At 37.0% G+C, this 24,435-nt stretch overlaps 1 protein-coding gene across 5 annotated transcripts; it reads left to right on the plus strand.

Annotated features, from left to right (window-relative positions):
• Positions 1 to 1,282: 1,282 nt before the first annotated feature.
• On the plus strand, positions 1,283 to 24,349 carry LOC122053490 (oxysterol-binding protein-related protein 1D-like). 5 transcript variants are annotated; one of them, XM_042615548.1, is made up of 8 exons: positions 1,288 to 2,394; positions 3,087 to 3,443; positions 11,934 to 12,021; positions 13,291 to 13,766; positions 21,530 to 21,685; positions 21,911 to 22,219; positions 23,477 to 23,821; positions 24,045 to 24,349. In XM_042615548.1, the coding sequence occupies exons 1-8, from the start codon at positions 1,888 to 1,890 to the stop codon at positions 24,210 to 24,212; spliced, it is 2,406 nt and encodes an 801-aa protein (XP_042471482.1). In that variant the 5' UTR covers positions 1,288 to 1,887; the 3' UTR covers positions 24,213 to 24,349. The 5 variants fall into 5 exon arrangements, with proteins under 5 accessions (XP_042471488.1, XP_042471496.1, XP_042471482.1 ...); XM_042615569.1 differs by lacking the exons at positions 1,288 to 2,394; positions 3,087 to 3,443 and adding exons at positions 6,145 to 6,241; positions 6,316 to 6,349; XM_042615554.1 differs by lacking the exon at positions 23,477 to 23,821 and having other exon boundaries at positions 1,283 to 2,394.
• The last annotated feature ends 86 nt before the right edge of the window (positions 24,350 to 24,435 follow it).

Below are 24,435 nucleotides of genomic sequence, written 5' to 3' on the forward strand. Positions count from 1 at the left end.
GAGAACTTGATAGGAGAGATTGAGGAGAGAAAAAGTATGATGGAAAAATTAAGAAAGGGAAAGTGTGATGAGAGAAAATGAGGAGAGAGAAAGTATGATGAGAGAAAAAGTATGCTGAGAGAAAAAGTGTGATGAGAAAAATGAAGAAAGGAAAAGTATGATGAGAGAAATGAAGAAAGGAAAAGTATGATGAGAGAAAATGAGTAGAGAGTATGTGATAAGAGAATGAAGAGAGAGAAAATGTGATGAGAGAAAATGAGTTGAGAGAGTATGCTAGGAGAGATTGATGAGAAAGAAAGTAGGATGAAAAAATGAGGAGAGAGTGTGTAACGGGAGAGAAAATGAGGAGAGAGAATGTGTGATAAGAGATAATATAGAAAGAAAATGATAGAGAACGAGGAGAGAGAAAGTATAATGAGAAAATGAGGAGAAAGAAAGTATGATTAAAGAGAACAATAAGAGAAAAAGTGAAGTGAAAGAAAAATTGAATAAATATATTAAAAATATTTTTATCCAAAACTTAATGTTCATTCTCATTTGGGTCATTTCTATCAAAACTTAAGAAAAGATGTGAATTTCATAATATTCAAGTTTTTAAATTTTATTCTAAAATTTTGATTTTATTCCCATTAATCATAGGTAAAGTTTAAAAATAAATCCATTCTTTCGATTCCAAAACCTTAAACCAAACGTCACATTGTTTTGATATGAGAACCCAACAATTTCCTCACTAAATTATCATAAATGCGGAGTGCGGACTCAGAAACCTGGGCCAATCAATAATAATAATCAACAGCCGAATTTTTCAATAAAATAAATAGTTATAAATTAGAAAAATTAATGAAGAGAAAGGGAAGAAAAGAGACCACAAACCCGCCCCCCGCTCGCTCAACAGCACCACCTGCCAAGTCCCTTTTATCATGCCCGCTTGCAGCAGCGTCATTCATCTTTCATTTACCTTTTTCTCATTTTTCCACTCACCCTTCTCCCTTTTAAATATTCCTCTCTCACTAAAGACAAAACGAACGGTACGCTACTCCTCGCCATCTCTTATCTTCCCTAATCATCCTCGCCTGTCTGTCTTCGTATCGTGGGTGACTGGTGTTGACCTGTGGGGCCACCGGCGACGCAGATATCCTGCACCGGAAGCTCGTTAGCATGCTCAGAGACCAGCGCGGTGATTGAGTTTCGCAACGATTCCGTACGGGCTCCACCCATTGCAGAAAAGGGCACCGACCGATGCCTGTCCCGTAAAACACCAGCACCACACACAAGGTGAGTGAGAGCCGTGAAGCCAGCCCACTGCAAAGTCAGCCGTAGCCATGGTCCCAACACCCGCCGATCCCATCGAGTTGCTTCTTCGAATTTTCCTCCCTTCTCGAACCGACCCATGAATTGTACTCTTGTCGTGACCGGATGGGCGTGTGTCCGTCCCACCGTTGTCCCGCGCGCTTAGCGAGGATGAGAAGGCCTTGCAAATGTGGATCGTGATGGGGGAGCGAGCGCGGGATCCGCCCGATGCCCATCGCGGTCTCTTTCCCCCACTGTCCACCGCCTGCCACACTACTGCTGACGCTGATACTGCCGCCGTTTCTGCTGCGTTGATCAGCGAATTTAATGGATCTGCCGCGCTCGTCTTTTCCTTTTCTCTCGCTTCTTTTGACATTCTCATTAACTTAAACCCATCTCTCTCTCTCTCGCTCCCCTTCAGATCCAAATGAGTCGCTTGAAGTACGTTGCTCCGGCGATACCTCGCACGGTGACCCTACGACCAAAGCTTCTCTTCGCCGAGTTGGAGTCGCTGCGGTCGGTTTCTTTCTTCTTGATCTCCTCTTCTTGATCGTTTCCCTGCCGGCTGGAACTCGAGACATTGAAACCGCCGTGGAGATGAACCCGCTGTGCTGCATTGCGCCTGTGTCGCTGGATCGGGGCGACCGGGATCCCTCGCCCATGGTGGGGCTCAAATCCTCGAAGCCGTCGATTGGGGCGGAAAGCCCCACCAGGAATTCGTCGAGCAAGAAGTTGATCCAGGTCCCGGTGATCCTCTCGGATTCCGACGCTGCTGCGTGTGTGGAAACGGAGGCTGAGGGGCTGGAGAGTGGGGATGGAAGGGGAGGGAGTGGGAATGGGGCGGTCGCAGGGGTAATATGGAAGTGGGTGAACTATGGGAAGGGGTGGCGGTCGCGATGGTTCGTGCTGCAGGATGGGGTGTTATCCTACTACAAGGTCCATGGACCCGATCGGATATCGGTTGGTTCGGCCAGGCGTGAATCTGGGGTCAGGGTTATCGGGGAGGAGTCGTTGAGACGGATGAGGAAGGAGCAGCAGTTGGGGATGGGGAGTGGAGGTTACACTGGGCCGCGGTGGAAGCCATTTGGGGAGGTACATTTGAAGGTGAGATAGGGGCTTCTCTTTGTTCAGCAGTGAAGATTTGGCCTTTACCACATGTAGATTGCCTTTTAAAGTTTTTTGCATCTTTTCTTTCCAGCGAATATTGGAGATTGATATTGATACTTCCAATAAATATCCTAGAAACATTGGCTTCTTAGATATTCAAATTCATGCTCCTACATAGCTTTCCATTGCTCTCTACATAGTTCAAATTCATTCCACTACTATTGATCCCCTCGATTAAAACACAAGACCTTTGTTGACTTGGGCATTTTCTTAGTAGTATAGGGCTGCTGAACTTTGAGATGCTGATGATACCTATAAATTCCTTATCTGCCTCCTCTAACTATTCATTGCTTTATCAAAAGTTGCTTGGACTAGTGGTAACCAAATCAGATTCTGAAGGGTGAAATTCCAGTACGTATAACAATTACCGTTACCATTATTTGAGCTTTGCTTGCACTGTTGCATTACATATTTTGCTACCTTAAATTAAATACTTCTCTTCTCAATATCTTTGACATTAGCTTACTTTTGTCAAAACTAAAACACCTAAAGTATGCTGCTCTCCCTGCTAACGGCTAAAAATTTGTCATCAGTACTTGCATTATAACGTTTAAGTCAGTCCTGCTACTTCCTCCTAAATCTTGAGCAGCCCCTGTCACTTCCTCCTGAACAATTAATGATATTTTCAGGTCTCTTCAGTTCGTGCCAGCAAGTCAGATGATAAAAGGCTGTATATTTTTACTGGTACTAAAACTCTTCATTTACGGTGTGATTCTAGAGAAGATCGAACTGCATGGCTTGATGCTCTATTGTCTGCTAAGGATCATTTTGCTCCTTCACTGGCAATTAATGAACCTGAACCTTCAGTGGAGGTTACTGTCTCAACTGATAAACTACGAGCAAAACTGATGCAGGAGGGACTAAGTGAAGCAGCAGTTAAGGAATGCGAGACTATTATGCTATCTGAAGTCTCTGAGCTGCAGGACCAATTAAAATCCTTGCAACAGAGACATCTTATTCTACTTGATACATTGAGACAACTTGAGGTAAAATTTCACCCCTACATTCTTATAGAATAGTTGGGACAGCAGGCAAATGTTTAAATCACTTCTCAGGAAAGTTTTTGTGTGGGTGGCGTATTAGTTGTTTCTGTGAAAATGGTTGAGTCTGCTTGTTTCCAATTAATTGATATTTCAATTAGTTAGAAAGCTCTTTGACATATTAAGCCCCTATTCTGCCAAATCCATATCTCTTTTTGATCATTCATGATGATTATGTGTATGTCACATCTGACCCTTGCAGTTTTCAGCAGAACAAAGTGATATAAGTCTGAAACTAGAAATTGAGTGTCTAATATAATTAGATTTGTTCTTAGAGTTAGAGTGATACAAGAGAAACATTCACCACAAAAGGGCTCTTCCAGTGGGATGAGTTTCATTCCAATATATAAGGACACCAAGGAACAATGACTTAGTAATGTGGGGCTAAAAAGCCTTTTCTTGCCTTGGATCTCACTTTAAAGCACTGACCTCAAGTGACGTATGACTACATTTCCCTCATTCTAGATCCTAAGTATGTCCGCATTACTCAGGCTTCATCACTATCCATCCAAGATCTAATACCATTGTGATGCAGGAGCCTTTTCACCACAACAGGATTAAATCCATTTGGTGAGCAAGACTTTTCCTATACATGGACACCGAGGACTCCATGAATCAGCAACAAGAATTTACAGCATAGCTTGATGCTTTTGCACAGAATGTGATTTTAATAAAAAAAATATATTACTTTATTGATTTACTTGTACAAAGAATCAGGATGGGCTAAGTTCCAGGGAATATATGTGTGATTAAGATTTTGACAAAAAGGATCACTATTTTTTACAGAATATCTTACTTTAAATATTTTTTTTATATTTATTTAATATGGAACCTAAACGTTCCAGTTAGGGCACTTGCAATGGAGGTTTATATTGTGGGATTTATACTATAAACTCCCCACTATAAACCCCGCCCCCACTATATGGGTGGGGTTTATAATTTTTTTTATAAACCAGTCTCAAAATCTTGGGACCGGTTTATACTTTATTTTAAAAAAAAAAACCGAGGGTTTATGCTCTCCCTATTGACACGCGTGTGAGGGCAGCAGGCAGCAAGGGCCCTCTGCCCTATTTAATGTTTTTTATTTATATTTTTGTGAAACATTTATTTATTTTTATCAAATTATTATTATTACATAAATAAATATATAAAATTTAAAATACTAATATAATTATAAATATTAAATTAAAATATTAATTAATATTATATATAGATGAAATTATAAATAAAGATAAGTGAAAAATATAAATAAAAATAAATAAATTGACAGTGGGGTCGTAAAAAAGTTATTGGAGAGGTTTATGGTAGTGAAGAGAGGTTTTTAAAATGAGTAAGGTTTTTAACTTTTGATGTGCAGCGATGTGTGGAGCATTTACGATTGCGGATGCCCATAGAAAATATTTATGATTCTATAGATAACTATCTCATTTTTATTTTTAAAATATTTTAAAAATACTATTTTTGCTCTTCAATTGCCCACAACAGTTCCGTGAAATTATAACATTTATATTACCCTACCTTAAATTTGCATGAATTCGTGTTTCCACACCCATAATTAGGGTTGTAAATGAAACAAATGTTCATAAACAAGCTTGGTGTTCGACTTGGTAACAGCTTGTTTATGTTCCTTCAATACACATAAGATCGATTAAATGAACAAGCTTGAACAACTTATTAAACTAATCAAACAAGCTAGAACACATGTGTTCAGATCATTAATGTTCGTGAATAGTGTTCAACAACAAAACTCTTATCAACATGTTAAATAAGTAAAGAAAGTTTCAAAATGAATAAATAAGTTTGTATTATCACGCTTAATAACTAAGCTTAATAATCAACCAAATAAGCTTAAAATGTAAAAGTTTCAAACAATTAAACAAGCTTGAATTGAGAGCTCGATAACATCTAAACGAACCAAGCTCAAGCCAAGCTTGAACCAAGCTCAAGCCAATCTTGAACCAAGCTCAAGCTCATAAATAAGAAACCAAACTAAGCTTGAACAATCATTTCAATGACTTGGTTCATTTTAGTAGGGGTGAGTATTCAGTTACCGAACCGAACCGAATTAACCGAACCAATTTTTTTTCAAACAAATCGAACCGAACTAATTTTCGATAAAAATCCAACCGAATCGAATTTTCAATAAAACCGAACAAATCGAACCGATCAAACCGATTTTTTCTAAAAATTTGGTTGGTTGTAAAATTTATGATCTAAAAAATCGATTTGGCTCAAAAATTCGGTCTATTCGATTTAACCGAATAAAAAAATTCAAAACTGAACCCGAACCGAATTAATCGATTTTTTAGGAAAAAAAATGAATTTCCGAATAAACCGAACTGAATTTTTAAATTCGGTCGGTTTGATCGGTTTATTCGGTTTAATCGAACTTTTGCTCACCTTTACATTTTAGGCTCGACTTAGCTTGGCTTGGCTTGACTACCTTATCAAATAAACTTAAATACCACAAAGCTTGGCTCGTTTAGCCCCACCGGTAATGCTGCAAAGTTATAAGAAATTGATATACTTACTATTTAACAAATGTTGCTTGTCCTCTTCTCTAATTCTTTTCCATAAATTTGGTTATATTGTATATTTGCCAGTGTTCGAAATATCGCCCTAGGCGGCCGCCTAGGCATTGTGCGGCGACAGGCCGAGTCGGAAATCAGCCAGGTGGAAGACCTAGGCGGTCCTCGGCGGGCTTCGGCAGCCATCGCGAGCTTCGGCAGGCTCGGCGGGCCTAGGTATTTTAGGCATATTTTAGGTTTTTTAATACTAAATCGGATTTGCTGAGGCGCTTCGTCTTCTTTCATCGCAGATTCTTTGTCTTATCTCATCGCGGCGTGCTTCCGGTAAGTTTTTATTTTTTGTTTTTGTTAATTTATTTTTTTGTTTCTTTGTCGTCGCGACAACTCTCCGGCAACGCTGGATGTGTCGCAAGGCGTTAGAAGCCGCCGGAAGCGTGTCGGATGGGTCCGGCGAAGTCCTGCGTTGCTGTGCTTCTGGTTGCACCGAAAGCTTTTCGCGACGCTACTGGCGCCGCTGGAAGCAACGTCGGAGGCATCGGACTCGTCCGGCGACGCTTCCGGCGGCGTCGGTGGCCTCGCGCCGTCGCGCAATGGCGTTTTTTTTGTTTTGTAATTTTTTTTAGATTTAATAAATTAAAATAATTCCTAACTGGGATAATTTCAATAATAGGGTTCATAAAACCTAATAGGATAATAGGATTCAATAATAGATTTAATTTTTTTTAATAAATATTATTAAATATTAATTTATATAACAGATTTAAAAAATTATAATAAATATTATCATTTATCAGATTTAAAAATAAAAAAAAATATTTAAAATTTTAAAAATTATAATACATATTATTAATTTATATAAATCATATTTATAAATTTTATATATTATTAATGTATATTAATCAGATTTATAAATATTAAAATTATATTAAAAATTTAAAAATTCTAATAAATATTATTAATTTATATAAATCAGTTTTAAAAATATGAAAATTAAATTAAAATTTTAAAAATTCCAATAAATATTATTAATTTAATAATTTATATATAAAACAGATTTAAAAATTTTTAAAAATATATTTAAAATTTAATTTTTTTAAACAAATATCTAATAAATTTTATTAATTAGATTAAGATATATAAAAAAATATTCTCAGACTTGTTAATGCTATATTTTATTATTTTGTATCGTATGGTATAATTAAATTTTATTATCATGTTATGTTGTCATATATAATTTTTTCAGGTTATCTGTTATCATAATGGCTAGCAATTCATCTTCGACAACATTTGTCACTCAACCCAAATCCGGGATTCTTAGAAGAAAGTCAACTGATATTGGATGGGAGTTTGGGATATTGATTGATCCTAAGAACCTCGACAAAATTAAATGCAAGTTATGTGGAAAAACAATGTCAGAGGGAGTGTATAGGATAAAGGAGCACATTGGAAATATACCTGGAAATGTATCTGGGTGTCGAAAAGCATCTCAAGAAAATAAAGTTGTAGAGTAGAGGTGACTATTTCTCTATACGAAGAAGAAGGTCTTGAAATTGAAGGGATGGATGGAATTAAAAAACCTCTTCCACTTGGCCCCATGGAATCGGCAATTGCTTCAGAAAATGCAGGCTCCAATGGAAGTAAAGTGCTTCGCTAAAAAAATATAAATGAGGCTCTTTTCAAAGAGAGAACTCAGCAACTAATGGAGGCAGTGGGTCAATTTGGACGAGGATTCAAGCCTCCAACTCAATATCAACTTTGGAAGCCACTATTGAAAGCCGAAGTTGAAAGAACAAAACAATTGCTGAAGAAACATGAAAAAGAATGGGTAAAGAATGGATCCTCGATCATAACAGATGCATGGAGTGATAGAAAAAGAAGAAGCATCTTAAATTTGTGTGTTAATTGCAAGGAGGGTATTACATTTTTAGAGTCTAAGGAGTTTTCAGACAAGGCGCATACAACTGAACTTATTTTTGAGTATGTTGACAAGTGTGTTGAACAAGGAGCTTAGAATATTATTCAGATTGTAACAGACAATGCCACCAATAATATGGCTGTAGCTAAATTGATGAGTGAAAAGCGACCTGGGATTTTTTGGTGTTCATGTGCATCTCACACGGTTAATCTCATACTTGAATGTATTGACAAACTTCCATGATATAAAAAGGTTATTGAGCAATCCAAGTCTTTTACCATTTTCATCTATGTTCACCATAAGACTTTGTTATTAATGAGAAGTTTCACGAAGAAGAGAGACATAGTCCGACCAGGAGTTACCAGATTTGCATCAAATTTTCTCACATTGTAAAGTTTGATTGAAAAAAAAGTTAATTTAAGGGTCATGTTTACAAGTGATACGTGGGAGAAATGTAAATGGTCAAAAACAAACAAAGGAAAATTGGCTTACTCTACAGTGATGAGCATGAGTTTTTGGAATGGTGTGACACTTTGTTTGAAAATATTTGCTCCTTTGGTAAGAGTTTTTCGATTGGTAGATGGAGATAGAAAACCATCGATGGGGTTTCTATATGGGGAGCTTTTTCAAGCTAAAGAAGATATCAAGGTGGCTCTGAACAACGTGGAATCAAATTATTAGCCTATCATAGTTATTATTGAGTCAAAAATGAAGGATAGACTTGATACATTATTGCATACCACTGCTTTTTTGTTGAATTCTTATTTTTACTATAAAGATAGTTCTATTGCTCTTTATGAGGAGGTCGCAACGGGGATTTTTGAATGTATGGAAACTTTACATGTCAATGAGTTAGATCTACAAGATACAATTATTAACAAGAAATTTCTAAAATATAGAGATAAGACTGGGTTATTTGGAAAAACATTGGCAGCAAAAGCATGTGAAAAAAATGATGATACATTTGATCCATGTGCATGGTGGAGTGCATACGGTGCTCACACACCTAACTTGCTAAGGGTGACATTGAGGATACTTTCATTAACTACAAGTTCATCTGGGTGTGAAAGAAATTGGAGTACATTTGAAGGAGTAAGTTTTAAACTTTCAGTCTTTAATTAAATTAGCTATAATTTTTAACGTCTATACTCTATATTCAGGTACTAACTATAATATTTACTTTCTCTGTTTTTTTAGATTTATACAAAGAAAAGAAATAGGTTGGACAATCTAGTATTTGTCCAATTTAATGTTAGATTGTTGAACAAACAAAAAAGAGAAAAAGAAAGGAATGTCGATGTCCTTCTTGCAAAAGATGCTTCAAATGCACAAGGTCGGATTGTGGATGGTGGGGAAGATGATGAAGTTGAACTAGGTTCCGGACTCACTTAGCAAATGGTTGATGAAGCAAGTGGAGCAGATGAAAATCTACAACCCCGAAGATGCTCTAGAGTGAGAGAACTTCATGAAGATGATTTTGCATCCGAAGAAGAAGAGGAGAATCATAATAATGATATTGAGTTTGTGTCTGATGAAGAACGAGTTATTGAAAATTATGGAGAAGAAGAAGTAGAATAAATATGAGTCTATAAGATTATTAGTTGTGTAATTTTGAACTCATTTTGTTAAGACATGATTTATGTTATTCAACAATTATATATTTTGTTGAATAACATAAATCATGTCTTAACAAAGGGGAGCCTTGGCGCAACGGTAAAGTTGTTGTCATGTGACCAAAAGGTCACGGGTTCGAATCCTGGAAACAGCCTCTTGCAAAAAGCAAGGTAAGACTGCATACAATGGATCCTTCCCTGGGACCCCGCATGGCGGGAGCTTCGTGCACCGGGCTGTCCCTTCTAGTGGTTACTGGTTCATAATGCATTGTAATTTTGAATTGAACTATTGCTACTATTTTCTAATGTTTTCCACCACTAAAGTTGTAGCTTATAGCAAGATTTTAAAATTCGAGTTGGATATATGTTCTACTGTTTACTACATGATTATGATAACTTACTGCATGTTCTACTGTTCAACTATTTCTTTTACTCGTATTTACTAAGTCTAGTATATTTCCTTTGCACAAAATTGTTAGTTTTCTTTTATAGTTTTTCATTTTTTGGGATTGGAAAGTATGCATTTATTTCAACATACATAGTTAGATCTCCATTGCTATGAAATTGTTTAAGACAACATTTAGATTTGCATATGACATTGTTCACAATCCACATAAAACAAGGGATATCGAGGAATCGGCCTAGCGGCGTCGAGTCCCCGCCTAGGCGGCCTAGGTGCTGGTCTGCCCCCCGACTAGCACCTAGCGAATTTTAGAACCTTGATATTTGCTTATAAATTGTTTTCTAAGTCTCTTCATATTTTCTATTTTTATGTTAAGGACAATTGTTTCTAACATTTTATAATGTTTCTTTTGTTTTGATTTCTCTTATCTTCTCTTTGTTATTCTTTTCTTTTCTTTTCTTTTCATTTTAGTTCCCTTTCTTTCCTTTTGTATTATCTTTATCTTGGAGAAAAATCAAGTTACGTACCCTAGGTAGTCCCCTCTACCTATGTATATTATTAATCAATGCCAAAAAATTACAAGTAGGTTCTTGATATTAGTGTTATTTACAAGAGATGAAGCATTAGAAGATGCATATTGAGCTCAGATTAATGGACTCTTAAAGGAGGCAAAATAATTGGGCACCAATATGCTCTTACGTGGCTCTTGTGGATTTAGGAATCTCAGTAACTCGAGTTTTGAGGTACTTCTTATTATTTAGTTTCTCTGTGGCATCATCATAGAACTAGAAAGTTTTGAAAGCTCAATAGTAGGAAGTAATTAGGAGGTAGTCAAAGATTCAATAATTTAGAATTGAGGGGATCGTTTACCAATGGTTGATTGGTCCCTTGTGTAAAGAACTACATCAAGGAGGAGCAACCGATATAGTATCAATTGCATGGTGATCCCAATCTGCATGGGGGTGCTGTCCGAGGTTTGCTGAATAGCAAGTTGTGGTAGCACAAGGTAGCCTAGAAATAATAACCCTTCTGATCCAGAAGGTAGAATGTTTGTAGGTGGCAACAAAGGGAGTGACATGCAATGTGTATCACTCTTAGAGCCATATGAGGGAAAGTTGTAGTGGTATGCTTAAAGTGGCATTAGAGAGGTGCTCACAGTGAAGCTCTAGAGGTGTTGTTGGAGAATATTGCACGCAAGAGGTTTGACATAAGCAGAAGCTATGTTATTGGGCTTGGTGAAACCAGTGAGTAGTGCCTTCAATGTTTTGATGCTCAATTGCTAAGGAGGGAATAGTTTTTGATACCAACTTGAAGCTAGATGGACCAATTTTGTCAAAAATATTAGTCTCTGAAGGGATGATTTGAGGCTGATACCAACTATGAATTCATTGGATTTGTAGTGGATGTCAATAACAAGCCACTTCAGATATGGAAGAGCCTTCTAGGTGAAAAAGAGCTATTGGCGCATGGAAAGAGGAAGGGACCAAGCAAGGTACCTAGGGCTCTGATATCATGTTATGTGGAAAAATCTAGATACCTCAGGAAGTCACCTCCTCGTATCTATATTATTAATCCATGCCAAAAATATAACTAATTTCTTGATATTAACATACATATATGCCCCTAGGTTCACTACAATCTGTTCTTCTTTCTCCTTTTTTGGTTATTCAATTATTGAATAACTTGAGTTGATTGCTGATGTGTGGACTCATGGAAGGCTAGGGAGATGAGGGATTGAAGGTGGATTCTTCTGCCCCATGCAAGGAATGTGAAATGGGGAGGAGAATGGACGTGGATACAGACACTAGCGCATTTCTTTAAGCCAATTGATGTTACAAACATAGGTAAAAGACTTAAGCAAGACATGAGAACAAAATTTGCTTTATCATATTATGTATTGTATCACATATCTTCCTGAATGTTTATAAATACTGTATGATAACTTGTATCTCTGGCTGATTGACTCTTTCATTGCAGACAGAGAAAGTTGAACTGGAGACCACAGTAGTTGATGAAAGAAAGGAACGTGAAGCACAACTAGGGATGGTCAACGGAAGATTTAGTGGTCAGTATGTCTAGGTTTTCTTGTGTGGATATTACTGATATAAAAGCCAAAAATTAAGTGTTATCTATAAATATCAGTAATAGTCTCATAAAATCAAGCACGACCATACAGAAACCTGCAATTGATTGAACAAAGGTCTAAGTGCTAGATTGCCAGTAATTTTGCAGATTGTAATCTTGTTTATTATGTTAAATGACATTTTCCTTTGGCAATATATGTTGTCATGGTAATTTCCATTACTTCATGGGTTTAGGATCTGAATAATCTATTATGGTGTGGTTACTTGATGATGCTGTTTATAATTGTTTTAAACTAAACCCCTCAATTTTTTCTTCTCATGTTTATTAGCTAGCCTAAATATAGTGAATATCTCACAGATTTGTCCACCTCCCCTCTTTCTCTAAAAAATGGTAAATATTTGTCTGTGTGCTTAGAAAAAAAGACTCTAATGGTATTTGGTTCATTCAATCTAATATAAAATACATTTTAATCTTGTGAAAACTCAGATTATATTAGGTAATTGACATATTTTCTGAATAATAGTTAATTAATCTTTTGGATGCATGCTATTGTCATGGACATATATGATAAAATTAATATATTAAAAGGTACCGTATGATTTATCAACTTTTGAATGACAGATATGCAATTTCCAAAATTTAGAAGTCATGAAGTGTTTGTGCAAAAAATTTGTTCTTTCAATTCTTTAATATGGAAAGTGAACTTGAATTCTTGACTAGATATTCTTTTAAAATGTAGAGAAGAAATATTTAACTTAAGCAGCATATTGTTGAGCCAAGGGTGTAGTGGTGTGCAAGGAAAAAAAAGGTGAATAGCCAACACAATTTATAAAGTTATGGTGTGAAGCCAAGTGTTCCCGTACTCAAAAGTGTTTGTAAGCTTTTCACCAATAGAAAAAGTTTGTCAAAGCTGACAATAATGACTTTAGATGTTAGCAGTGGAAACATTTCTACATTGTTTTATCCCTTCAATTTTTTTTTTCTTTTCCTTATGGTGTCCAAAAGTGTCTGCTTTTATTTTATCATTGAACCTGCAGCTTAATTTCTTAAGTTCCCATTATCTACAATACCCTTAGCACAAACATCAAGATCCAATATGTGAGTAGCTGTTGCTTTTTAAGGTGACAGCTGACTATTGCTGGAATTTTTAGATTGAAAAATCAACTACTCTTTTATTTGAAAGTTGAAACACTTCATTTTGGATGGACTTGTGGCTTTGCATTTCTAAAAAGTTCTCGATCCTTTTCAGATTTCTATTCCATTATCTCAGAGGGCACAGCAACCGACTCTGAAGTCGACAATGAAAGTCAAGGCGCTGATGTCGATACAGATGAAGATGATGGAACATACTTTGACACAAGGGACTTTTTATCTGCTGAGTTACTAAGAAATACTTCTTACCGTAGTAGGGAAGCCATGGGTAATGGTTGTGTTGTGTCAGCCTGTAGTATTGAGTCCACATTTCCTGACAATTGTCAAGATATGGTTCTTGGAGTCAGAAGAATTGAGTATCCCTATGTTGAGAGGAGGAACAAATTGCCTGAGCCAAAGGAAAAAGAAAAGCCTGTTGGCTTGTGGTCGATAATTAAAGAGAATATTGGGAAGGATCTTTCTGGTGTCTGTCTTCCAGTTTACTTCAACGAACCACTTTCTTCCCTCCAGAAATGCTTCGAGGATCTTGAGTATTCCTACCTGGTTGATCGGGCATTAGAGTGGGGCAGACAGGTTTGATTATTGTCAGTTAAAATTTTTATTTGGATAATATTCTAATCTGATTGCTTAGGTTATTGTTTGTTAGACATGATATTATGCTAAAATTTAGACCCCTGAAATTTTTCTAGAAGTTAAATTGACTACCTAATCGTTGGTTTTGTCCATTAAATATTTTTAATAGAATCCTATGTACAAAGAATTAACCCATAGTTTTTTGTTGGAACTAGCAATTGTAATTTTAAGCAACCTTGCTGGTGGTTGAAATGTGGTGCTAATATATCTAAGAGTGGAAAGTTTGTATTGTTGTTTATAATACCTTCTTTGATGAAAGGTTTATTGCAGCTTTCTTTTTCTTTGTTTAGCAATTCACCAAATAATTTTCTACATTTTGCATGCATTAGTGCTTGTTAGCTAAACTTATTGTTCAAGGTACTTCCTAGCAAATTTTGTATGATTTTTATTAGTTAATAAATATATATAAATTGATCAGTTCCCAAAGTGCTTAGATTTTTTGTATAGGTTGCTTATCACATCTTTATTGCAGTGGTGACCAAAGAGCACCTTTGTGTGTTTGAACCCTCTCTCGTCCTTTTTATTATATTTTCTGTCTATTTTACAATTATGTTAATGTTCACGCAAACCTTTTGGATCTTTGACTTATCTTTTTTTTTTATCCTACACTTTTATAAACCTACAATTGAGTAATATGCCTGGATGTCTAATAGATGGAAATATTATCTATTGAGTCTATAATTGATCCATTATAGCATAACTTGATGCCAACTCAATGTTCCACTTTTGTGCTCATTCAGCACAAGATATAAGCGGAAAGATGTATGCATCATATTGTTGGCCACTTTTTCGTTTTACCACTTCATCTACCAATTAGTTGTCATGGTATGAGTAGAATTTTGTTGAACCATTAGCTATATTTAAAGTTGTTGTGCTCAAAGGATATTCACATATCTCCATAATGACATGATATTGTCCATTTTGGGTCTAGGCCCTCATGACTTTGCTCTTGGACTCTATCAAAAAAGCCTCATACTAATAGAGATATCTTACATCCTTTTAAACTCATGATCTTTTTCTAAATCTTTCCAATGTGGGACTTTGATTGAATCCCAACAATCCTTCCCTCAAACGAAGGACCATCATTACTCTCATGGTTTAGGTCTCTTTACGAGCATCCGGTCACCCTTCACTTGCTTGGGCCTCCTCGCAAGCATTCGGTCACCCTGAACTGCTTCGGGCCTTCTCCTGACCTGCTCTGGGCCTTCCCGCGAGCATGTGGTCATCCTGACTTGCTTCAAGCCTTCTCCGCGAGCATTCGATTATCCTGACCTGCTCCAGGTCTTACCCGCAAGTATCTGATCACCCTGACCTGCTCTGAACCTCCCCACGAGCATCTGGTCACTCTGACCGATTCCGGGTCTCCCCGTGAGCATCTAGTCACTTGATCTACTCCGGACCACCCCGCGAGCATCCGGTCATCCTAACCTACTCCGGGTCTCCCAACCTACTCCAAACCTCCCCGTGAGCATCTAGTCACCTTGACCTACTTTGGGCTTCTCTGTGACTTCGTTCAAGGCCACCCCACATGACATATGGTCTGGACCATGACTTTGATACCATTTGTTGTGTCAAAAAATGTTCACATATTTCCACAATGACATGATATTATCTACTTTGGGCCTAGGCCCTCATGACTTTGCTTTTGGGCTTTACCCAAATGACCTCATGTCAATGGAGATATCTTATATCCTTTTAAACCCATAATATTTTTTCAAATCTTTTCAATGTGAGACTTTGATTGAATCCCAACAATCCATGATTCTTGTGATACAATAGGTTTACAATAATTCCTATAAATAGTGCCTAAATCTCAAACCCGATTAAATCGTAATAGAATTTTATTATGAAAAATTGAGAATTATGTTATAAAAAATCGTAACAAAATTCTGTTATAAAAAATCATAACATAATTATGTTACGAAAAACCTTAACAGATTTTTCTTCCATGATATTCATCGCATTGACCTTCATCCAAATATGAGTCACCCATCAACAATCTTCACCTTGACCAATATTCACCCCTTCGAAGAACACGAGTATCTGAACAAAACTTCTCGATCTCTGGGTCTGGGCTTCTTTCCTCTAGCATCTAGAGATATGAATCAAGTTCAAGCAATGCTTACACTTCTCTGTGGTCATTGCTTTGTTAACATGTCTGTAACATTGTCTGTGAATTTTCTCAAGTTGAATTTTTTTGGAAGCAATTAACTCTCTTATCTTGTGAAACATCACATCAATATGCTTGGTTTTCGCATGATACACCTGATTCTTTATCAAATAGATAGCACTCTGGCTATCACATAACAATTTGACTTCACCTTGCTGAACACTTGTTCTCTAACCAACCCTATAAGTCATAAAGTTTCCTTCACTGCTTCAGTTGCTGTCATGTACTCCGACTCCGTAGTAGACAATGCAACAATATATTATATCATAGATTTCCAACAAATAGGTTCTCCTGCCACAGTAAACGCGTATCCTATAGTAGACTTCCTGTCTTCTAAATCTCTTACATAGTTTGTATTTATGTATCCAATAACTGAAGGATATTCCGGTTGTCTACTGAACATGATGACATATGCCATAATCAGTTGTATTTTTCAAGTATTTGAAAATTCACTTCACTACATCCCAATGTGGTCGATCAGAATTTGAGAGAAACTTGCTTATCATACTTGCGCCAAATATGGTCTCGTGCAAACCATGGTATATATCAGACAATCAACTGTACTGGCATAAGAAATCTTTGACATCTCTTGGATCACGTTATCCGTCTTTGGATTGTGTACTTGATAACTTGAAGTGATGCGCCAGAGGTGTGCTACTTTGCATTCTTCATGTTGAACCTATCCAGCACCTTCTCCACATAGCTACGTTGAGACAACCATAATTTCTCTGCAGCTCTATCCGTGTGAATCTCTATCCCAAGAATCTTCTTAGTTTCTCCGAAATCTTTCATATCAAATTCCTTGCTCAGTAGTTTTTTTAATTTTTCGACCTCTTTTATCTTCTTCGCAACAATGAGCATGTCATCTATGTATAGTAATAAGAAAACCAGTGATTTATTTTCAATGCTCTTTACATATATGCAGCAATCATACTCTCATCTTCTATATCCGTTTTGAATTATGTATAAATCAAAACGTTTGTACCATTGCCTAAGAGATTGTTTCAATCTATAGAGTGATTTCTTCAACTTGCAAACCAACCGCTCTTGTCTGGACTAACTAAATCCTTTAGGTTGTGACATAAAAACTGCTCTTCCAAATTTCCATGAAGAAATGTTGTCTTCACATCCATTTGCTCTAACTGCAAATCGTAATGTGCCACCAAAGTCAACACCGCTCTAATTGATATATGTCTTATTATTGAAGAAAAAATTTCTTTATAGTCAATTCCCTTTATTTGTGAATACCCCATTGATACCAATCGAGCCTTAAATTTCACTTCTCCATTTGACGTTGCTTCTTTCTTCTTGAATATCCACTTGCACCCTATAGCTTTCTCTCCTTCAGGAAGTTCCACTAGATCCCACATTTGGTTCTTATGCAACGACTCCATTTCCTCCGCCATAGCACCCGTCTACTTGTCCTTCTTAGAGTTGGTATCACCTCTTGAAAATATATAGGATCTCTGCTACTAGTGATAAGTGCATAAGATACCAAGTTTTTGAATCCGTTTCTGGTGGGTGGTTTTACGACTCGTCTCATTCTGCCACTAGTTATAGTGCGATGCTTCGTGTGCTCTGAGCTAGAATTATCGGAGTCATGAGTCTCTAGCTCCACCTGCACAACATCTTTCTCTATGTTGCTCTGTATTGTTTCCTTTCCTCCTTCCTGAGTACATTGTAGCATAACCCTCTTGTCAAACACCACTTCTTTGATCACCACCTTATTTGCTTTAGGATCCCAAAAACTTGAAGCCTTTAACTCCTTTCTGATATCCCAGAAAAATGTATTGCTTTGACTTCGCATCTAGCTTTGATTTTTCCTCACTAGATATGTGCATATAGGTTGGACATCCAAAAACTCGAAGATAAGAGTAATTTACTGGAGTTCCTGTCCATACTTCCTCTGATATTTTGCCTTCTAGTGTTGTCTTTGGTGATCTATTAATGAGATAACATGTCATATTAACCGCTTTTGTTCAGAAATTCTTTGCTAGTCCTGCATGCAGCCTGAGACATCTTGCTTCTCAATGATTGTCCTGTTCAACCTTTCCGTCATCTCGTTCTACTGAGTTGCCCTGCGAACCAAGAAATGCCTCATTATCTCATGCTGCTCACAAAATTCTCGAAATTTTAAATCTATGTACTCAGTCCCCATTGTCTAACCTAAGGTATTTGATCTTTCTTCCGGTCTAGTTCTCCATTTCAGTTTTCCACAGTTTAAATTTTGCAAAAGTTACGCATAAAATATACCCAGACCTTTCGTGAGTAATCATCAGTAAAACTCACAAAATACAAGTACCCTCCACGTGATGCTACACTAGCTGGTCCTAGAGATTCGTATGTACGTAGTCCAGAATCCCTTCCATCTTGTTTGTTGCTGTCTTGAATTGCACTTTGCTCTGTAGTTCTTATCAACTTATAGATGTTCCTTGCTAACTTTTATCACCTCATTCACTGATTTGTAACTACAACTAATACCATCTAGTATGCCTAACGAGATCAAGTTCTTAGCACTGCTATATATCTGATATCACATAGGGTTCTGATCACACCATCAAACATCTTGATTCTGACATTCCCTATGTCGATAACTTTGCACGACGCATCGTTTTTCATCAACACTGAACCAAAATCCACTGCATAATAGGTGTCAAACCACTCCTTGTTTGATGTCATGTGATATGAACATGCAGAGTCATGCACCCGTCAGTTGTTTCGAACTTAACATAACTGATAGCATATCTCCATCATCGCTCTCTGAATTTTCTTCAACTATGTTTGCAGAATATGTGGAACTACTTTTGTTCTTTGCAATATGTTTCTTTATCTATGGGTAATCTCTCTTCGTATGACCTTTGCCTCCACACTTGTAGCACGTGATCACCTTCTTCCTTCTCAATTTAGAACAAGCCTTGTTGTCTTTGCTAGATCCATGTCGAGATTTGCTCCTACCACGCTCTTGGTTGCTATTTACCATAAGTCCTCCCTAAGAAATGCCATCACTTATTTGCTTCCTTTGGTGAAAACTTAGCAATGCACCTGTGATCTCCTCCAATTTGAGAGTTTTCTTACCTCACATCAAAGTAGTAACCAAATTCTCGTATGTAGGGGATGAAGGTAAAGAATTCAACAACATCAACGCCTTGCCTTCGTCTTCGAACTTCACATCAACCCGCTTCAGATCGCTCACAATCTGGTTGAATACGTTAATGTGCTGGCTTAGATCGGTTCCTTCTATCATCGTCAGTCTGAATAATTTCTGCTTAAGATACAGCTTGTTTGTCAATAACTTTGACATGTATCGACTTTCCAACTTTTGTCAAACTGCCACCAGTGACTCCTCATCCATGATATAGTACATCACATCATCCATAAGACAAAGCTTGATTGTTGCCATTACTTTCGCTTGAAGTTCTTCCCAATTCGATCTCTCCATGCTTTCTAGTTTCCTTTCTCTTAGCGCTTCACCATGCCTTGTTACACCAACAAGTCATTAACCCTTCACTGCCATAATCTGAAGTTCCCGGTTCTGTCAAACTTCACCATATCAAACTAAAGTCATCTTCGACATGTTGAAAAAATCCTTCAAAACCTCGCTTTGATACCAATTGTTGCGCAAAGAGGAGGGGGCAACACCTCTCAACCTCTAACGCGAAAGAAGAGGAAGAGAGAAAGAGATCACATGGAGCAACGAGACAAAGACGTACAAGAAAAGCAAACATGAGGAAGAAGATGAAGAAGAGAAAGAAACAGAGTTGCCGTGATTCGACAGTATACCTACTCCACAAAAACGGTCGAAGTTTTATTAGAATTCTCTTTACACAATTGAATCATATTCCATGATTTTTGTGATACAATAAGTTTACAATAATTCCTATAAATAGTGCCTAAAACCCCAGACCCGGTAAAATCATAACAGAATTTTGTTATGAAAAATCGTAATAGAATTTTGTTATAAAAGATCGTAATAGAATTTTGTTACAAAAAACCTTAACAGATTTTTCTTCCACGATGCCCATCGCATTGGTCTTCATTCCAAATATGAGTCATCCGTTAACAGAAGCAAACTTATGACTTAGTAAAAAAACTACTTTCCTGTGGACATTGTGGTAGACTATCTGAATGACCGTTCAATGCTGGTTGATCACCGTTTACATAGCATATTTAAAATGAATGAAGTAGATTCTAGCCTAATAGAATGTAAATTTCCTCATGACACGTTGGGTTCTCTTACTATCGTTCCATAAGCTGACTTTGTGTTAGACTTTATTAGTTTCAATCCTCATGACCAGCTTTCTATGTTGTTATTCATATAGAAGTTCATATATGTTTCAACAAATTTCAGTCATCACATGTAACTAATGCAGTAATTGTAGAGAATCTGACCTAAGCCTTCTGAAATTTGAATTCTTCTTTTGATTTTATCCACTTGCATATGCATGGTATCAGCTGCTAGCTTGCTAGTAGGTTGAAATTCTTGAAGGACACCACACTCATTCTACTTGTTTGAGGTTTTACTCCAAGAAGTGTTATGGAAACATCAGGCTCGCATGAGGTAACTTCAAGATGGTGGTAGAAATTGCCTATTTCTACCAGAATATGGTGGGTGGGTGTGGGAATGCTCCATTTGTGGAGCAAGTAAACGAATAATACTTCCAATACATAAAGCAACTTCAACTAAAGCAATTGAAGGTGGGTTTCACTGATATGAAAAAATTCACTGGTCTTGGCAGCAAGATGATGAGTTAGTGACTGTAAGCTAGTGTGTATATCGGAAACTTTCAAGTGCTGTTGAAACAGATTTGTATCATACAAAATGTGTTTGGAGAAGCTCTAGATGCACAAGTATACATTCAAGGATCACTAGAGGTGTGCCATGAATTGAAAGATAAGAGTGAATAAGGTGTATGTCTTAGACTCAAGGAACTTGAACAGAAGCGGCTTGGTGAACTATAACATACAGAAGCCTTGTGGGGTATTACAAAGAATCAACATGCCTTGGCACCGATCTCATGCAGAGGAAGAGAGGAATAGAACTTTATTAAGTGATCAGCCTTGCAGGTCTTTTTGATTGAATAAAATAGACACAATCTAATCAATAAAAAATATTTTTAATCAAAAATTTAAAAATAATAATATATACATTGTTCGAGTAGATATGTATCTTCTAGTTGGAGTGATTGCCTACTTGGTTTGGGTTAACAATCAATTTCTTTAAAACTTAGTTGGAGCTTAGTTCGAATGAGCTGGCTTGAGATAGAACATCCCTTCAAGACCAGAATTAACTATGGTCTGCTCTTTACTTTAGAACATAAAGCTATACTAATGTTTCTTCTATAGTTTTTCTTACGTTATGATTATTCTTTCTTACACAATGATACCAATGTTTTTTTTAGAACTTTTTTTTGAATATTCATTCGTGTGAAGAAGATAAGCATGCACATTGTGAAGTATTCTTTCTTAATATGGGTCATTACATTAATTATTTCTGTGATGCTGATTACAAGTGAATTTACTGAAAATGGAACAGGGAAACAGCCTAATGAGGATTCTACATATTGCTGCATTTGCTGTATCTGGTTATGCTTCAACTGAAGGCCGACAATGCAAACCGTTCAACCCTCTTCTCGGAGAGACATATGAAGCTGATTATCCAGACAAGGGGCTGCGCTTCATCTCTGAGAAGGTAAAATTTCTATGTGAGCAGCAACTGATCTACATGGTTCAAGTTATCATGGATATGACCTTTTCCCTCACTTGTTCTTTTGGACACAAAAAACCTTAATTTTTCTCCATATCCTTCTAATGCTATTTGTCATCTTTTCAATATTGTGTCTTTATGCCTGGAGCTCTATTCTCTCTGGCTCAACATCACATTACTAAATTTAGTAAGCATTTCTATTACTTTCAGGTGAGTCATCATCCAATGGTTGTTGCTTGTCACTGTGATGGTAGAGGATGGAAATTTTGTGGAGACTCTAATCTAAAAGGAAAGTTCTGGGGTCGATCTATTCAGCTTGATCCTATTGGGATCCTGACTCTTCAGTTTGAAGACGGAGAAACATTTCAGTGGAGTAAAGTCACTACTTCTATATATAACATAATTATTGGGAAAATTTATTGTGACCACTATGGTACTATGCGAATAAGGGGCAGTGGCCAGTACTCCTGCAAACTCAAGTTCAAAGAACAATCCATCATTGATCGAAATCCCCATCAGGTATGGCTGTGACCATGCAGATCTTTCTGTCCTGTAGCATCATCATTAGGCGTTTGTGTGCCCTTAGGGTGTAACCGAGTCGGTAACCATGTGGCAGATTTGTATCATGGAGCAAGGGGAGGGCAGATCCTCTGGTCCGCAATTTGCGGACCAAGGGATGGTCCACTATTGTAGACCCTTGATTTGGATGGACCCTACCAACTTAAAGGTGGGCTCCATTCAAATCAATGGTCCATATACAGTGGACCATCCCCTGGTCCGCAAATTGCGGACCAGAAGATCCGGCCTGGGAGCAAGGGTTGAATCCCGGCGAAGCCGGTGAAAAATGCTCTCCCACATAGGGGTCTGCTCGGTACCTAATTTACTCTCTCCCAATAGCATGGAATAGTTGTAGGGGACCGCCATGGTGACAGATTTCACCTTTTGCGGCACCATTGGGCTTTTGGGCTATGAGTTATGACAATATTGAAAAAATATTATATACCTCCTATTTTTACGCCACCACAAAATCAACAAAGACAAAATGTAAAGCTTAGTCAAGTCTCAACCATTTTTATAGAAAACAATGACATTCTTTTTAGCAGAACAATTGACTGTGTTTAGCAATCAAACAAATACGTATTAATTTCGTATCTCATGCAGGATATTTTATTTCAAAGATTTCTTTTCTTCTCCACTTTGATACATTTTCTTCAAGGAATGTTATTTAGGATACTAATTAGTTAAGAATTGATGCTCAAGTCAAATAGTCCCCGCCCTTGATAATTTCTTGTTTCAAAAGCTTCATCCTTTCAGCCACTGTAAAATCTAAAACCTTAACTTACTTTAGTGAATGTACCTTGTAACCTTTGAACATTCTCTTCTACCATTGTGATCACATTTGCTATCTTTTAACTACTGTACAATAATGGTTCTTATGTCAACTCTTTCAACTTTAGTGAATGTATATGGTGATGGTTTAATGAGATTTCTGTGATTTCACAAATGTCTTGATAACTCCTCTATGAACCTAGAGAATTCTAAAAAAACAGATTCTCATATCCTAAACAGGTTGGCTGTTCCTGTCACTGGACTGTTATAGTACTTGAGGAACACAATTATCTTGGTTAAAATGAAACGAGTTTCAGATAGTCCCCCAGACAAAGAAAATCCTTCCCTCAGAAAAAGGAGGCCCTAAGTAGAAGGGGAAATTCCAATTTGTCCTATTTACAATTTATTCAGCTTTCTGCCTTTACATGCAGTTTCTTTCTTATTCAGGTGCATGGTTTTGTGCAAGATAATAGAACTGGTGACAAGGTAGCAATGCTGATGGGAAAGTGGGATGAGGCAATGTATTATGTGTTAGGAGACCCAACTACAAAGCCAAAGGGTTATGACCCAATGTCCGAAGCAGTACTTATTTGGGAACGAGATAAGTTTGTAAATCAAACTCGATACAACCTCACGCCATTCGCTATTTCCTTAAATGAGCTGACGCCATCCTTGATGGAGAAGTTGCCTCCAACTGACTCCCGCTTAAGGCCTGATCAAAGACATTTAGAGAATGGAGAATATGAGCTGGCAAATACAGAGAAACTTAGGCTGGAACAATTACAAAGACAGGTGTTTTGTCTCAGCCATTGTTCTGATTGGTTCATTTGAATGTTACAATTTGTCTTTTATCAATATTCAATATGTGCCAAAGTTTTTTTACCAACTGTTCTTATTATAACAAATAGTTTGTAAAGTTAAATTTATTTTTCTCTGAGATCCACCATGTAATTTTTTTTTTTTTTTTTTGTGGTGAGTGAAGACCCATCTCAAGATAATATTCTCACTGTTTCAGGCAAGGAAGCTACAAGAGAAGGGGTGGCAACCGAGGTGGTTCAGGAGAAATAGGGAGGATGACTGTTACCAGTATGTGGGCGGATATTGGGAAGCACGCAAGCAAAGAAAATGGGATGAAATTCCGGATGTATTTGCCAAGGGTGACGATTTGTTGAGTATAGAGTAATGTTTTTTTTCTACCTACTATGTACATGTATAATGCAAGGAAATTGGGTATGCAGCCATATGTAATTAGGAGGATTGACGTGTTATCAACTATCAGCCATTTGAGATCAATATTTCACTATGCCCCATCTTATGTTAGTAACTATTCTTGCTGTTTGATGTAGTATAATAATAATTATAAAAAAAACAGTTCGGCACACGAAGCACCTGATAAAAAATTTGAT

The sequence above is a fragment of the Zingiber officinale genome, chromosome 1B, assembly GCF_018446385.1.
Source record: "Zingiber officinale cultivar Zhangliang chromosome 1B, Zo_v1.1, whole genome shotgun sequence".
NCBI lineage: Eukaryota > Viridiplantae > Streptophyta > Magnoliopsida > Zingiberales > Zingiberaceae > Zingiber > Zingiber officinale.

What these genes read in the sequence shown, in the direction of transcription:
- LOC122053490 (XM_042615548.1), top strand. Translation starts at nt 1,888, where the DNA reads ATGAACCCGCTGTGCTGCATTGCGCCTGTGTCGCTGGATCGGGGCGAC. An exon ending in TGCGCTTCATCTCTGAGAAG is followed by an intron (nt 21,686 to 21,910) that starts GTAAAATTTCTA and finishes TATTACTTTCAG; the next exon opens with GTGAGTCATCATCCAATGGT. An exon ending in TTGATCGAAATCCCCATCAG is followed by an intron (nt 22,220 to 23,476) that starts GTATGGCTGTGA and finishes TTTCTTATTCAG; the next exon opens with GTGCATGGTTTTGTGCAAGA.